At 38.2% G+C, this 16,574-nt stretch overlaps 2 protein-coding genes across 5 annotated transcripts; one reads left to right on the top strand and one right to left on the bottom strand.

Annotated features, from left to right (window-relative positions):
- Positions 1-1,724: 1,724 nt before the first annotated feature.
- si:ch73-103b9.2 (uncharacterized protein LOC100150067 homolog) lies at positions 1,725-8,116 on the bottom strand. Of its 4 annotated transcripts, none has more exons than XM_066685283.1 (4): positions 5,348-5,512; positions 5,049-5,134; positions 3,797-4,018; positions 1,725-3,219 (listed from the first exon to the last, which is right to left on the bottom strand). In XM_066685283.1, exons 3-4 carry the CDS (start codon positions 3,989-3,991, stop codon positions 2,251-2,253), a joined length of 1,164 nt encoding a protein of 387 aa, XP_066541380.1. In that variant the 5' UTR covers positions 3,992-4,018; positions 5,049-5,134; positions 5,348-5,512; the 3' UTR covers positions 1,725-2,250. The 4 variants fall into 4 exon arrangements, with proteins under 4 accessions (XP_066541380.1, XP_066541378.1, XP_066541381.1 ...); XM_066685281.1 differs by having other exon boundaries at positions 5,049-5,110; XM_066685284.1 differs by lacking the exons at positions 5,049-5,134; positions 5,348-5,512 and adding an exon at positions 7,977-8,116.
- On the top strand, positions 6,204-15,856 carry LOC136709783 (protein phosphatase 1 regulatory subunit 3E). The gene is made up of 2 exons (XM_066685285.1): positions 6,204-7,406; positions 8,870-15,856. Exons 1-2 carry the CDS (start codon positions 6,762-6,764, stop codon positions 9,182-9,184), a joined length of 960 nt encoding a protein of 319 aa, XP_066541382.1. The 5' UTR covers positions 6,204-6,761; the 3' UTR covers positions 9,185-15,856.
- The last annotated feature ends 718 nt before the right edge of the window (positions 15,857-16,574 follow it).

Raw genomic sequence — 16,574 nt, 5'->3', positions numbered from 1 at the left:
TTTAGAAATTGGTCAAACTTCTCAAAAGGATCTGAAATCAAAAAATGGAGTGTAACTGCAGAAAACGTAAGTATTTTTTCAATATGCTTTTATTTTGTTTTTTCAAGGCTACTTGTCGATTTATTCAAGTGATTATTTTACTACCTAATAGTTTTAAATGTAAGTAACAGTACTTATGGGATTTTAGATATAATGCAGTTTTGTTCAAATAAATAAATGATTCTTGACATTTCATTAGGACCTGGATGTTAGAGATTATGAGTAAAGAGATGTGACTCCATTAGATTATTTGGTTTTAATGGTACATTTAACATTTACTATCAGTAACAAATTCAGTAGTGTTTTAACATGGTTTTTTGAATAATTTTTAAGTATCAACTGCTCTTTTAATTTATTATAAATTTCATAAGTTATGGGCCAGTGGAGATGGTTAGATGGCTTTGAATAAAATAAAATGTGAGAACCATTTTTTTTAAACCTTATAAAGACATGGCCAGAACTTGTCAGTGCTTCTGTGGTTCTAGAACAGTCGCTGTTGCTGAAAGTTCACTGCTGAGGCATGTGTGCTGCCCTCAGCCCCAGGCCCCATGACGAAGAGCAGCTTTTGTAGGCATTTCAGTTGCTGGGTAACTAGAAAAGCTCTCTTGGGTAGCAATGAGCATTAAAACTAAACACAGTGCAAAATCCTGAAAGCTAGCATTTAAAACACATTTCATTCATTTATTATGCTTTTTCTGCAAACTCTTTTCTGTTAACTTTCCAAGCTTTTACCAAGCTTTATTTAATGGTTAATTAATTAATTTATGTAATTAATGGTTCAAATACTTCAAATGATAGATATGTTTAAAACACTGTTTATTAATATATAATACACTATGTTTAAATTTTTAAAAAAAGAAATCTGACCTGACCAGATTTAGAATTATCTAAATCTGTGGAGTGGGAGGAGTGTATGTACAACATGAATGTCTGGGTGTGAGCTGTAGAATGGGGCTAGTTCTTAATGAAATACGGTGTTCAAACAGTGTGACTAAAATACTACCAAAATTAACAGAATTTAGCACAATATTGTCACATTTCCATTGCATTGTGAATGTCACAAGTGCCCTTGTTTATCAGAGTTGCTTATGGTCATAAATCTTAACGTGAGAACATGCAAACATGACTGTTTTGATTAATTAATTTCTTCTTTGACATACATTTATGATCAATCTAGCTACATTTATGAATGTGTAAAACAGAATAATTAGTTTAACAGTGTAAACAGTGCTTGATTTGCAGTTAAATCAAAAATATATAACATTTTTAGAATAAAAATAGAAAATAATACTAATAATTGGTACTTATGACAGTCCAATACAAGTGGATGCACACTTGTAAGAAATGCTGAATTCCCCATGTACGATTCATACAACCCAAATATATATATAAAAATAATCACATATTTCATTTTATTTTTCTCCAGTCATCCAACTACTCCACTTCAGATCCTGCTACGAACCCAGCCAATGGCTCATGAACCTCTAAATCAAGGGTTTCAAACTCATCTTACCTGGGGGCTGCTGGAGTAAGAGTACGGGCCGCATTGAGTATTCCACAAATAAAAGGATTTCAATTATTCAAAAAAAAAAAAAAGTAAAACTGATCCAATCTTCTCAATCCTGATTAATAATAATTCAGAACATGAACTGTTCTTCAGAACATTGGCTTCTCTTACTCCCTCCTACGCCTTGCTATCAGAGACCTAGCCTTGCTTCCTCTTACACAGCTGAGCCACATCTGGCTCAAAGGAAGAAGCAACTGAGACCCTCAGTATGGCTTGAAGATGCAAGAGACAAACGTTGCTAATTCACGTTGCAGTCATGAAGCCTGAGCTATAGTGGCCCACAAGTGATAAAAAATACAAAACGCCTAGGACAACGACTCACGCAGGTGCGTCTTTCGTGCTGAGGCGCATTAACACTAAAATTTGATTTCTCATATCTCCACTAAATTCTGTATAAGACAAATATCAATGAATGATTTGTACACAATTCAGTGGTCAAATTTGCAACAATGATGAATAAGGAACAGTGCATTTATTAGTACTGATGACTTCGGAAATACTCTCCAAACACTGATGAGTACGTTCACTCTCAATAGCTTTGGGGCAAAGATGCTTGTAATTTCATTTATTGCTGTATGAATTTTTCTTAATGTGAGTCATCCAGGTATTGTAACACACTGGTCATTAATACAAGGCATTTACAGTCAGCGCTGAGCAGACACTGGTAATGCAACTCTGGTCCCTAACAGTACTGGAAGCACAGGCTCTGCTCTTCTTGTATTCCTAACCTTAAAGCCCAAATGAGGCCTGTGCCCAGAATTTTGTCTAAGTGGTGACCTGGTACGTTCTTCCTGTCTGAGGGTTCGCCCCAGGAGACAAGTGTTGCGAGGTAGCGTGTCTTCAAGTGTGCTGAAAGGCAGCAGAGCCTTCTTGGGGACAGGGATGGACAACAGTTCATACTGGTGCTGGCTTGGTCCGTGCTTACAGGTCAGAGATCCTTGGCAAGTGTCCACAGTTGAGCTACAATATGGGATAACAACTGTGTTCTCTCTATCTCCCTTAACACTCCCTTTCTCTCCAACAATGACTGCTCGTGTAGCACCACACACAACAACTGAGTTAGCCTCCCTCTCTGCTGGACACTGATCACAAGCCTCTCTCCCCTTTAAAAAAAATGGCATCTTTGAATTGGTAGGTGTTGATGGTTTTACAGGAGGCAATATGAGAATGTTGCCAATGAGTGCAGCTCTTCCTGCACCTTTAAGGAATGGAATTTTAGCATTATACTGGGAGGGTAGACTTGTGATTTGTGTGCACTGTTCGCTTCTAAACATCAGTTTATTACCTAGTAGGTCTGCTGTTGTGTTCTTCTCCTGTATACTGCAATCAGAAGTTTCTTCTTCTGAGGAAGAAGGTGAACTATTATTGCGGATTCTCTGTACGACCTCTGGGGTGGAAGGAATACTGTTATTCATAGGCTCCTCAGCAGTCTCACAGGATGATTCAGAGGAAGTGGCCACACCATCAGATACACAGAGCTCAGAGAGCTTAGGGTCCTTGAGATCAGCACAGAGAATACAGTGGAAATCTATGATATCAGGTTTAACCTTCTTTCCCTTTTTCTGTGTCTGAAATAAGCAAGCAAGCGGGGCTGATCGTCTCCAACCTTGGATCTGTCAACACAAAATAGAGTTATTTAGTTAGATATTGTTAGTTATTACAGTATGTTGATAATATATCCTCAGCAGGGGTTTATAGCTGGAGTGTGTGTGCAACATATAACTGTAATTCAAAGTTCAAACATTCTCCTACTCCTTTCTCATTCATGGTAACTGCTGCGTAGTATTGAAAATGACAATTTTCAAGAATTATTCAACAAAAATATAACCTAAATATTAAGTAGCATTTGTTATGAGTTCCATCAATGAAAAGTAACAACAAAAGCATGTGTATCCATTCTATTCTTGGAAATAATGCTGTATCCAATATATGTGCAACTTTTGTTTTAGATAACTTAAAAAGAGTTATTTTTTGTTGAATAAAAGACAGCTGTCATTATTAATACTATGCAACATTTACCATAAAATGACAAATGAGCAGGAGAATGTTTCAATTTTTAAGTGCAATTATGAGTTACACAGAAACTCTGTAAAACATATTTGTACACTAAATAATTAAAAGCCTAGCCAACCTCACCCATACCAAGCCACTATTCAAAAGCAAGTTTGAAGAACCATGCAGATAACTTACAGCTTCATCCCAGCCTCCTTGATGCTGAACCTCATAGGGATCCTGCTCTTTGAAAGTGTGCTCCTCGCTGATGTCCAGCAATGCATTCACATGTTCCCTGTCAAGACACTGATGGGTGCCCCACTCCAGGTCTTCCATTGTCTCTGTCTTTTCATCATCGATATGTCCAGAGTCACATGACTTAAGGTTATTCATTATGCAGATATGAAAACAGAAGTAGATCTGTGAGGGGTGGAAAATAAAATAAAATAAAATTACTTGAAGTTGATTGATTTGAAAATGACAAGATGCCAATACTGTCTAAAACATCAGTTTAGCTGTGAGTAGACAAATCCAAACCTAATGTGTCCTTTCTTGAAGAATCAGTCTTCAGAAAATAGTGATCCTAAGTGCTAAGTAATATTAATCAGTTATTTATTATGATACTGAATGAACATTTGAGGGAAGCACAGTGGCACAACAGTGTGTAACAATCCCTACCTATGTGACTGTCTGTGAGGAATTTGGTATGATCTCCCTGTGTCCACCTTTAGACATGTATTTTTGGACTGTGGGAGGAAACCCACGTGGACACAGGGAGAACACAACAAACTCACAGACAGTCACCCGGAGCGGGACTTGAACCCACATTCTCCAGGTCCCTGGAGCTGTGTGACTGCGACACTACCTGCTGCACCACAGGTGCCACTCCAATGCACATTCATTATTTTTTTTTTTACATGGATTAAACATGAACATTCAGAATTTATTTCCATGTTTTATTCTGAACTTGTAATATTCAAGCCGACATATCTTGTATCGAGTATCTTGTATGATACTGTTTTTCAGTAAAGCTCCCTGACGGAGACATTTTTTTCTCATGAAATCTTTCTCAAAAACGTGATTTCTGTTCCGGTCCTAAAAGCCTAAACAAAAGAGAGGCTTGCTTAGCTTTATTAAGCTTTATAAGAAAATGGTCCTAACTACATAATCTTCCATTAGTGTTTAAAGAATGCAGCCTGTTTGGTTATGACAAAACTAAAACAATACCTGTAATACTTGCAGAGACAAAATACAATAATTATACATACATAAAAATAAACAGAAAATTACAACCTTGCTCTACAACCACTGAAAGCATTTGTCTTTGATACTAACACGGAGTACAAGTCTTAAACTCAAGTTTTACAAGTCTTTTACTGTTTTCAGTAAAAAAAAGGCAGATCATGAAGTTTGTGTCGCTTTATTTTGTTCCTTGAACTAGAAGACCTACTTATTTTCCGTGATTATCCACAGAGAGTGCCCTAGGACCCAGCAGCGCTCACACCTGCATGTCTGTAGCAATGAACAAATTATTTCCTATATTAAATAAACCAAAATAATAAGAATTTTTAAAATCCAATCCTTCACAACATTATTTTTGACTAAAATGTGGAAAGGATTATATGGTTTACACATGTTTACAAATTGTTTATTTAAAAGTTATTTCAAAGCAGGAACATAACATTCGATGATAGCAGACCCTCGCTTACAGCAGCAAAGTTTTAACAAAAAACACAATTGTCCACTCACCATTAAAGTTCACGAGAGTGACATTTTAAACTCCTGCTCCAGAAGCTTGGTCTAACAGTCAGAGGTCGCTGTAGTTGTAGTTAAACAGGACCTAGTTGTAATGAAATATTTATCTCTCCATTTCATACAAGTTCTCCTCTTCCACAGGGAGTGCGGCGCAGTGTTGCCAAGGCAACCCTTTGGGTAAACGGCGCGTGCAAAGGCGTGACGCATACATGGGGCGGGGCTTTACGACCGCAAGTGTGTTCAGTTTAATAAACCGATTCTTTGGAAAAGTTCATGAATCGAACGTCTGATTCACCCATAGTTCTAATCCAAAATGCTCTCGTCAGTCAGTTACGCTGATCAGTACAGTGTACCCCTGAGTTTAAAGCTACAAACCATCTCCAGTTAAAGACGACAAACCAATGCAGCCTGCAATAAAGTGCAAATGACCCCAAATAGGAACATACATTATTGATTCTGCTCAGAAAATCATCTCTAAAATCTTGTAAATGGTAACTTTAGAGAGGAAAACCAAAACCTTATCAACGTCTGAATTAGCAAAGTGATGCCAAGCAATAAAAATGGCAAAAAAAAGGAAATTGCAGTGAAATGGACAAACGTATGCAATATAGCATCTGATCCACTGTTGATCTCACTCTGTATAAAAACAGACTGCACACATAATGACTGTTTTATACATTTTTACGGTCATTTTACGAAACACATCATTGTATCGTCCTTAAAAAAAAACTGCGCAGATGTTAATCATTGATTCAGTTGAACTAGTGAATCGATTCAACTGACTGCTTAAACGGTTTTAAATATTATTCGTTCCTAAGTCGGTGGTTCATGGCATTTTTATCCGTAGTTTGTTTGTTTTTTTCCGCCAGAGAAAGAATCATGTTGTGAATTTGTAGGATTACACTTTTAACTCGCACTTTCTCTTTCATATTCGCCTGGTTTGTTTGTATTAGTGCTACTTCCTTGATTATGACTCATTACCAGGTCCCGCACTAGGCTTTTATTAAAATGTCTTCTGTGTAGGTGTGTGATCTTGACCTTCAGAGAATATTATGGAACTGAACGAGACGTAAAAGACTCCGAATCCACTCGGAGTTTGATCCGTTTCAGTTTCCGCTGCTACCTGCATTTGACGCCAACGTGATAACCGGCACGACTCCGTTTGAAGGATGAGCCGAGCTGCAGGTGAGAGTGTGGTGTAGAATATTTCCGTTAGAGCGGGCTTTAGAGAGTAATACGAGGGGGTGTGTTCCCTGTGGACGTTGGTTGACTGCTTTAGAAACATCAGCTGTTTGTGACCAAAGGAGGAAGAGAAGAGGTGGGATATTAGAACTGCGCAGTGGCACAGACTCAGAGCTCAGACAGGGTCATGCAGTGAAGCGACACTTTCTCTACGTTTGTTTTTCTTATGGAAACCGAGTCTGTTTGCCCCAGCGCGGTTATGCTTCCTCCGAAGAATTGCATCCCTAGAAACTACAGCTGTATCGCGGGGCTGTTCGGCGGCCTAGCCACGACCCAGACCGGAGACGACGGCGATGGAGAGAAAGCCGACGGCGATGAGGATGGAGTGGAGGAGATGGAGAAAATCGTGAATGGTGAGTGCGCGCCCCTGGAGATCCGAGTGGTGGACGAGAGGCCCAGAGGCCGCGAGTCGTTCCTCAAGCCGCCGCCGCAGAGCCCCACTCAGCGCCGACGCTGCAAGTCCCTCCCGAGCCCCGCGGAGAGAGCGCGCCTGGAGATTGCTCGCAGCCGCAGCCCCAATAGTCAGAAGAAGGTGCGCTTCGCCGACTCGCTGGGGCTCGAGCTCATCTCCGTCAAGCACTTCGATGACGCCGACGAGCCGGAGATACCCGAGCGCGTCATGGATAAGTTCCGCAAGGCGCGAGCGCTGCACCTGAACAGCGTGGAGGCGGCCAGCAGCTCGACACAGTCTGTCTTCATGGAGCTGCTCTTTACGAACCCCTGTACCTCCCCCAACTTCATGAAGCGGGTGAAGGAGCTCCATGTGTCGCTGGAGCGCGTGGACGCCGACGAGTTCTGCCTCTCCGGCTTGGTGAGTACCGGGGTTCTGACAGCAGGAAGGAGCGACCAGTACCGGCTGCCAGTCAGTCAGTGATTAGATGACAGTAATGGCCAGATTATGTTGCCACTTTTGGTCTCACTGCCACTGTGTGACTACCTGGTTGCTGTACAGAATGGTCAGTGGCAGCTGGCACTGCCTGTTTGCATCTGCATTCGGTTGACAGCAGCTGCCATGGACTGATTAGCAACTGCCGTTAGCTGCTTCCTGCTGCCAGCGTCCAGACCTGAATCCTTAGAGGCCAAAGTATTTTTGAGTTCTGTAATATGATCAATCCATATCAATTAATGGACAGGACAAAAATGATATACTTGTTACAATCACAATAGCAACATAGAAAACAATTAAGCATGCAGCCAGGTGTGTGTCCAGTAACTGAATTCAAGTAAATATAAATAATGTCATAAAATATGCTAATACTGCTACGCTTACAATAGGTCACACTGGTATAAACACGAAACCTAATTCAAAGTTTTAAACATAAGTTGCTTGAAACTAACACAATGTAATTTAACCGGAGTTACAAAATATAAATCATCTTACATGTATAGAATCACTGCAGTTGAAATTTCGTATTTATATAACATACATTTCTTGAAGCTGCCAGTCAAAATGGCAACAATCTGGTTTAAATGACTCTTTCATAGATTTCATTGAATTAACTGACAACAAATGAAACATAAAAGGATTAATTTGGCAGCTGAAAAGGAGTTCTTTCTGATCTGCTATATGACAGGCTGTTATTTTTTAAATTTGTCAGTTAGCAGAGTCATGACAACAAACAAACAAGTTTCACAAATAAAATTTTTCAGTAATGATCTGTCCTTGCAAGCCAACTACTATACACTCTCAGAAAAAAGGTACGGTAAATGTGTAAATGTGCCTTTAAAGGTACAAAATTGCTTAATAATCCAATTTTGTTCCTTAAAGGTACATAACATTCTCTTTTCCGGAAGGATAGACACATGTGTGTAATCTTTCATTATGGAACAGTGTCATATAAAAAAACACAATAAAGGTTCTGGAGATGAAATGCGGCATATACAATCAATACAATTTTAAAATCTACAATTATAATATAATAAAGTACAAATATGTACTCTTGAGGGTACCACCACAGTGACAAATGTTCTGACAGTGTATGTAACAGCTGTATAAATTGTACCACCCAACCCCAGCTGACAATCTGCCACAATGTCTTTAGTGCTCAAACATCAATCTGTTCTTGTCAAAAATGTTAAACCTAGAATCGACTATGGTCACAGTTTAAATTGTAGGCACAGTTTCTTTGTCAGAAATAGTCACAATTTGGTATTTGCCTCTAATGTTCAGCCAAACATTAATACATTATATAGACATACATTTGTCACTTTTGTATTTGCATAAATGAATATGAACTATTTTGGGATGTTTATGAACCTTTTGGCTTTCCATAGGTGAGAGTGCTCAATGTGGCCTTTGAAAAGAGTGTATTACTGAGGTATACACTAAACAGCTGGGCCACTTTCGTGGATGCTCCAGCCTCCTATGTGCCCCACTCGAGTGATGGGTTCACGGACAAGTTCTCCTTCAAGATTGTCACCCCCACATTCCTGGCGGCGGGAGGAACCTTGCAGTTTGCCATCAAGTATGTTGTGGATGACCACGAGTATTGGGACAACAATGGAGGGGACAATTACAAAGTGAGGCGCCACAAGTTTAAAATCTCCCCTCCACGAGAGTGGGAGAATGGTTGGATCCACTTCATTTAGGAAAACATGTTTCTGTGTGTACGTTTAATCATACAGAATTGCGCACTCGTCCGGTAAATGTTCATATGCGGGGCCGCTGCTCTTTAAACCGTGTAATAGGCTGCTCTTCCGTTCTAAAGCCTTTGAAAAGGCTGTGTGGGAGATACTAGGCTAGATTTAGGTAGTGCTGGTGGTCAATCCCACAAAACACTCGATTCTCCAGTTCCAGGTATTCAGGAATGGAAAGTCGACTCCAAAGACTGGATTCGATTGCACACAAAGAGAGTGAGATGCTGTCACTGTTCTAGACAGCCTGTTTAAAAATGTCTTAAAACACATAAAACTACCAAAGTCTGTTCTCTCAATGGCCATTTTGGCAGTGCTCCCAGGCAGTTATTTATACTCACTCAAGACCAGGCTCCTATGTCTTTAAATGGAGAGAGACCTTTAAACCCAACATTAAAAATAAAACGAATATTTCAAAAACATATTTGAAATGTCTGTCAATATTTTACCAAAACTGCATAAAAAGCAACAATAAAACATTTGGCTCTTTTATGCTACTATTACACATATCTCCAAAATGATGGCAGATTTGTTTCTGCTTGAGTTTGAACAGCAAGCTGATTTTAATTGAATGGTGAAACCACTTAAACAGACGCCATTTTAAGGAGTACGTGTGCACCCACAGACTTTTTAACCAGTGAACTCTTTCTTCATTATTAGTTATAACTGATCATTTTGCCAGATGCTATTTCATATGTTAATCTCTAAGATTTTGTGTGGAATCGAATCTTGGAATTGACTCCATTGGAAAATAGAATCAAACAGCCCTATCGTAGGAATTGTTTGGTAATATTCACGGCTCTTTAAACTGTTCAGTGGACTGCTGTTTTGTTCTGAAGCCTTTGCAGAGGCTAACTTCAGGTTAATTGGTGATTTTGATTTTGTTCGGGGGAGAAATGTGAAATAGAGAGGGCTGGCTTTGTGTTTCTTTTTTGGTTTTACAGTGCACTTTTTCTTATGTAACATGGAAACACATGCTATGAAGAAGAGTGCAAAGACGCTTTTTATGCATGACTTCAGCTACATATAGGGGAAAAAATATATAAATATAAAAATATATATGTATATGCTTGTAATAATGGCTCTTATATAGGATAAAATCAAGCCAAGTGTAAGAAACCCATGCTTTCTAGAGAGGGCTAGGCAGCTGTTTGATCTAACCTCCACTTCCACTAACCCAGACGTGTTCAGCAAGGTTCCTAACTCTATCTCCTATGCTGCTGTCTCTTAAAATGTAAACCTGCAGTGACCAGTGGTGTGCCAGTTTAATGGTGCATTTGCAAAACAGCATTCCTGTTTAGATGTGCACTTTGAAAAAGTGCATGCACTTAGAAACCCATTTAGAGGCAACCAGGAAGGCATAAGCTTCACTATGTGTCCAAAAGTTTGTAGACACCTGTTAACCCGTTTCTTCCCAAATCAAGGCTGTATTAGCGGCACAACATTAGTGGAATTTTACTGGATTTTTTTGGACAGGTATTTTCTTATATTCTCTTTTAAACTAATTTTAAATTTAGTCTACTCTTTTGAGAGGGGTTAAAACGATAAGGATTGCCTTCAACCACAAGAGCATTAGTGATGTCTGATACTGCTGTTAAGACTACACCAAACACAACAATTCCACTGCTCCACCCCTCAGTGCTGGCTTTGTACCACTCTAGCAAATGGTTGGCACAAGACATAGGAACCTTTGCATTCCATTCTATAGGAAATGCTTTTCTAATGGATAAAACTCAAGCTGTGGTTGCACCCTAAAGTAATTGGATTCACTTGGATACACTTATGGTGTGTTGGGGTGCTTTTGGACATATAGTACATTTTGGCCATGAGCAGTTATAATGGAGGTACTTATATGCTGTAGCCTGCCACATCAAACCTACTAGATGTACACATTTGGAAAACATATAATCATATTTGTCCAATTTAGTAAAGAGCAGCAATGCCTTGTCCAGAGACACAGTTAATTACACTGAAATTTGAGAACCCTCTCTGTATTCCCTGTCTTTGTAATGGTTGCATACCTCAGACCAAACCCATTTATACTGTGAGAACCTATCGACCTTCCAACAGCATTCAGGTGTAGTTCCTGTTTATTCAGGTTCAATATTTTAAAAGAAGTAAACTTTATTTTTATGCGATAAAACCAAAAGCAAATGTATTTATTGTTGTTATTTATTTTCTCCTGCTTTTTGAAAATTAGCACTGTCTGTTTGTGGCATGTTTGCCTGTGGAGCATCACTTAGAAATGGTGTGTTTTATCTTTGTAAATATATGTTGCATTGTGTGACATCTTCAACACTGTAGCATTAATGCTGAGGAGGCAGTTTCCACACATGACATAATGATAGATGCCTTGGCCAAAGGGTCATGCTTATGAATTGTGGTAAACCACAATCTGCACATTAATAATTTCTTGTCACCGATAGACATCATCTGGTAGCAGTTGCAAATGACTTCTAATTATGTGGTAAACACAAAGTGACATTTATTGCAGTACAACAAGGCAAGATTGTGTTTTTTTTTTCAAGAGTGCAAAATACACTATGTGACAAAACAATTATTGGGACACACCTTCTAATCAGTGAATTCAGGTGTGTCATTCAGTCCCATTACTACAGGTGTATAAAATCAAGCAACTATCCATGCAGTCTTTCTAAAGTATTACTGTAGTAGGATGGCACCATTGCAACAAGTCAGTTTGTGAAATTTCTTTCCTCATAGATATTACATGTTAGTGATATTTTTTAACTGTGGAAGTGGTTAGGAACCACAGCAACTCAGCCACAAAGTGTCAGACAATGTGGTCACAGAATGAGGTCCCATAAAATGAGTGCGTAAAAATTCATCAACACTCTACTGACTCAATAACTGCAGAGATCCAATCCTCCTCTGGCATTGGCATTAGCATGAGCACGAAAACTACTTGCCAGGAGCTTAAGGGCATGAGTTTCCATGGCAGAGCTGCTGCATGCAAGCCTTACATCAGCAAGCAAAATGCCAAGTGTTGGATGGAGTAGTGTAAAGCACACCACCACTGGACTCTGGAGCAGTGGAAGAGCTGTGGAGTGACAAATCATGCTAACCTATCAGGCAGTCTCATGGGCCAGACTCTGGAGTCTGGTTTTGGTTAATGCAAGGAGAACATTACCGTTATCTACCAGACTAGATTGTTAAAATTGTACAGTTTGGTGGAAGAGGGATAATGTTTTTTTCAGTGATTGAACCCTTTGTTCAGCATACCTAGAAATTTTGGACAATTGTATGTTTCTAACTTTGTGGGAACTATTTGGCCAGTGCACAAAGCAAGCAAGCCAGGCATTTTCACGCAACATTAATGTCTGATCTCACAAATGCTCTTCTGGATGAATGGGTCAGAATTCCAACAGGCACACTCCAAAATCTTGTAGCAGCCCCTTACATATATAGTGCAAGCTGCTGTTACAGTTGATAATGGGGGACAAGCTTTATATTAATGCCAATAAATTTAGAATGGGTTGTCATAGAAGGTCCTGTAGGTGTCCCAATACATTTGTCCATATAGTGTATATCATGTCACTGATGAGGTAAAAGAATGTATGTATGTATGTATGTATATGTAGCACCGTATGTTTTGCGATGACCACTATATCTGCAGTGTTTCTCTGATTTGTGAACACCTTTGTTGGTTTGTAAACTATCAGAAAAAGTCGTCTTTCACTGGGGTACAGACAGGCCATGAGTAATTTGTATTGTTGTGAAATTACCTTGAGGTCAAAAATGTTTTCTCAAGATCATAACTTCTATTCTTGTGATCTCACAGTGATCTCGCACTAATTTTCTTGAGGAATATTACTAATGATATTAGCTGGTGTATAGTGCTCCAGTAGAACTATAGCTGTGTTTAAGACATCAAGAACCATGCAAAAACCATGTAAAAACCATACCAACTGCAGAGCAAGAGATTTCTTTATTTATGTTCATTGTGTTCTGGTTATGTCTCTTATGGTCTAGGCATTGCTTACTGTAATTTCTTTGTAATTGTGTCTCAAGGAAACACAGATGATCATGAAATCACAAGAAAGATACAATATTGTCTTTAGAAAACAACTTTGGTTTATTTTGAGATCATTGCCTCTTTGATTTTTTGTAATCTTTCAGAAGTGACATTTTATTTGATCTTTGTGGATCCCATAAGGAGCCTTTTGATGGTTGTTGTCAGAGAGGTGTTAGAGCACAGACAGATATTGGACACCTTGTGTGTACATTTATGATTAATAGAGGTTGCCTTATGCTGTGTCAGCAATGATTATAGTCCACTCAGCATGGTTTGCAGTTTTTACATGTCAAATTAATGTTTGTGGCCATTTTCCACCTCAGAATGGACTGAAAGAATTCATGAGAGAATTGCCTTTTTAGTTTGTTTGTTTCATACACTGTATAATATTTATTTCAATTGTCCAATATTACAACAGCATAATAATTCTAGGTATTAGTTCAAAAGCTTGACCTCTATTACAGAAAAGACAGAGATTATTTTTGCAAAGCATATTACATTATTTAATTTTGGAAATGGATTCTAGGCTATTTGTGTATTATTTCATTATTTAATAAAGTAAGATACATCTCTGGAGAGATTTATACATCTGCTAAATTTAAAAGAATCATAACTTGGTAAAACACGTTAATGTGGGCTTAATGTCGTATGAAAACACTGTCCAGGTTTGAAAATATATAATTTAGTCCTCAGTACATACAGTCGACCTATGGGAACAAAACTGCAAAAAAGGAACCAGTTTTTGAAGTCCTTGTTAATAAATCTGTGATGCCATAAATGCTTTTGAATATCCCTCTTTCAGCCTACAGCAGTTTAGCTCCACCCCATTCACAGCAATGATACAAAAACAAAACATCTTTTAAATATAGGTTTGACACACAAATGTCCTGAGTATACATTAGGACAAATAAATAAAATACTGGAACATAGATATGGGCCTATTTAAACAACTGAAGAGACTTCATATTATATAGACATGATGTTGGCACGTTTCTGTTATGAAAGCAAAGTTTTCCTTAGACGTGTCAGTGCCCTAACACAAATAGCAATATGAGATGTGCAATAACCCCTTTATGCTTGAAATCTTGAAATGCCACTGGAATAGGGATTTTTTATTTTATTTTATTTTTTGAGCTGCTGTCTGAAAATGGAAAGAAACATGGTAAGTGAAAGTTGAAGAACTTAGTGTTGTGATGAAATTGTGTGAGTCTATGAGATCATGACATGCCTTAGAAGATTCAGATCTTACTGAAGTTGTTCTCTAACGCAAGCTGATGATTGTAAAAGTGAATGTTTTGTGTGAAGCATTATGTTATTAGGTGGTCACTGGCAATGCAGATATCTCTGCTTGGTATGCTTGTATTTTAGGAAAATGAATTCCCAAGATAATTTCCATTTCCTGTGTCATGTCTGTGTTTATTTTTACATGAATAGTCTATAAAATTGACAGAGGATTTATCAAATATATATTTACATATTTTAAAGGCACAATATTAAGTAATAGAGAGTTTTATGGTGCTGTGAAGGCACACAGTAGACTGCACACTATAAATCTATGTGTGGTACTCTGTGGATACACTAGAATTTCAGAGTAGAACAGAGTGGACTGGCTTTAGATTGAGGAATTGATTCAGGGATTTTCTGCCCACACTCTTAAAAATATAGGAGCCACAAATTGTTCTTTGCAGCAATGCCTTAGGTTAAAAGAACCTTTCTTTTTAGGTCTTGTGCAATGTGTACCTTTTTAAAAAGTTTAAAGAATGCCATATAATATAAAGGTTCTATACCATTAAAGATTATAGTTCTTTTCCCCAAAAACCACATATCCAAGGCAGGAACCCTTTAGGGACCTTTCATTTTTAAGGGTGCTGGCAGTTGTATCAGGGCTGTTAGGGCTGTAGATAAGAACATAACTCTTAAATATTACCCTATGGCATAACGTTTACACAAAGAAATGAAATGTTAAATTGTATTCAGTTCAGTTCAATTTCAGATCACTTTTATTGTCTGTGAATATGATTGCCTTCATCAGAGGGGATGGTTGATTTTATTCTGGTGGTTAACTAAAGTCTGTTAAGTTGTTAGGTGGTCTTGTATTCCCTGTAATATTTATTTTAATAACAGGAAAAGCCATTTAACCATCCAAACACGCTGACTTCTAGCAGATTACATATTCATTTTTCAAGCCAAGTTTAAAATGATTAATGTACCTTTACAGTACCCTCATGGAGTCAATAAACAGCCATCTTCCACTGAATAAGAGTTGTATGTAATATTATTGTGTTGGTAGATGTTAGTCTATCTGATGAGTAAAAGCTTTTTGGTGTTAGTAGTGGAAAAGCTTTAAAGAAACTCCCAAGCTTCTTTTATCTGCTCTGTTCATCAGATGTTTTCCTTTTGTTTTAATCTATGCAAACCAGTCTTTCCAGTGTGTGTTGCTGTCCCATTGTGTTTGTCAATTTGTTCAAAATGAAATAATTCAGACTGTATTCCTGCTGTATGCATGCACAGCAGCAAAGTTATTTTATTTTTTATGGTGAATTTGTATTGTAGTTTATATTTTGTTAACCCATGGAATTAAAGGCATTTGAGGTGAAAGCATGGTTGTATTCTTTCAGTAATGGATATGAGATTGGTCTATGTGATCGGTAGAATCATTTAAAAAAAAAATAAATAAATAAAAAAAAACTACTTGTGCATTTGGTGTGTGTGTGTGTGTGTGTGTGTGTGTGTGTGTGTGTGTGTGTGTGTGTGTGTGTGTGTGTGTGTGTGTGAAGCCACATATCAATAAAGAATCAATAGGGATATGTGATATCACATTTAGTTCCAGATTTGCCTTCACAAGCCCAGTGTTGACCTCTGTCTGCTTTGCTGGTGCCATGAAGCCACTGAATTCCTCCTAACGGATGTTATTGAAGATGTGTCCTTGAATTGATTGACTCTAGGGTTCTCTGGAGGGACTACAGAACTAGGGCAAGATAGCCTTTCTGGGAAGACCTACATGAGCGCTTTAGAGCAAAAACAATGTACTCTGTCTTTTTGTTATGTCAGAACCTTAAAACCTTCAGAAACTACTGGTTTTGATTCTTGATTTTTCACATTATCTTCCTGAAAGGCATAAAGATTTGCTACAACTATGTGCTTTCCTGTTATGAGCAAACCTTTTCTTGTTCAATTGCATTTCCTTCCTTCATGGTGCAACAATAGGTATGTTACAACAGTTGTGTATCAGGAATGAGCACCTAATAAATGTGAGCAGTATAGCAACTCTTCACAATATCCAAGAAATGTGGGCAATTTACTTTATTGAAG

This window comes from Hoplias malabaricus, chromosome 11 (assembly GCF_029633855.1).
Source record: "Hoplias malabaricus isolate fHopMal1 chromosome 11, fHopMal1.hap1, whole genome shotgun sequence".
In the NCBI taxonomy this organism is placed as follows: domain Eukaryota; kingdom Metazoa; phylum Chordata; class Actinopteri; order Characiformes; family Erythrinidae; genus Hoplias; species Hoplias malabaricus.
Note: the sequence above shows the minus strand (reverse complement) of the source record. Positions and strands in the feature narration are given on the sequence as shown.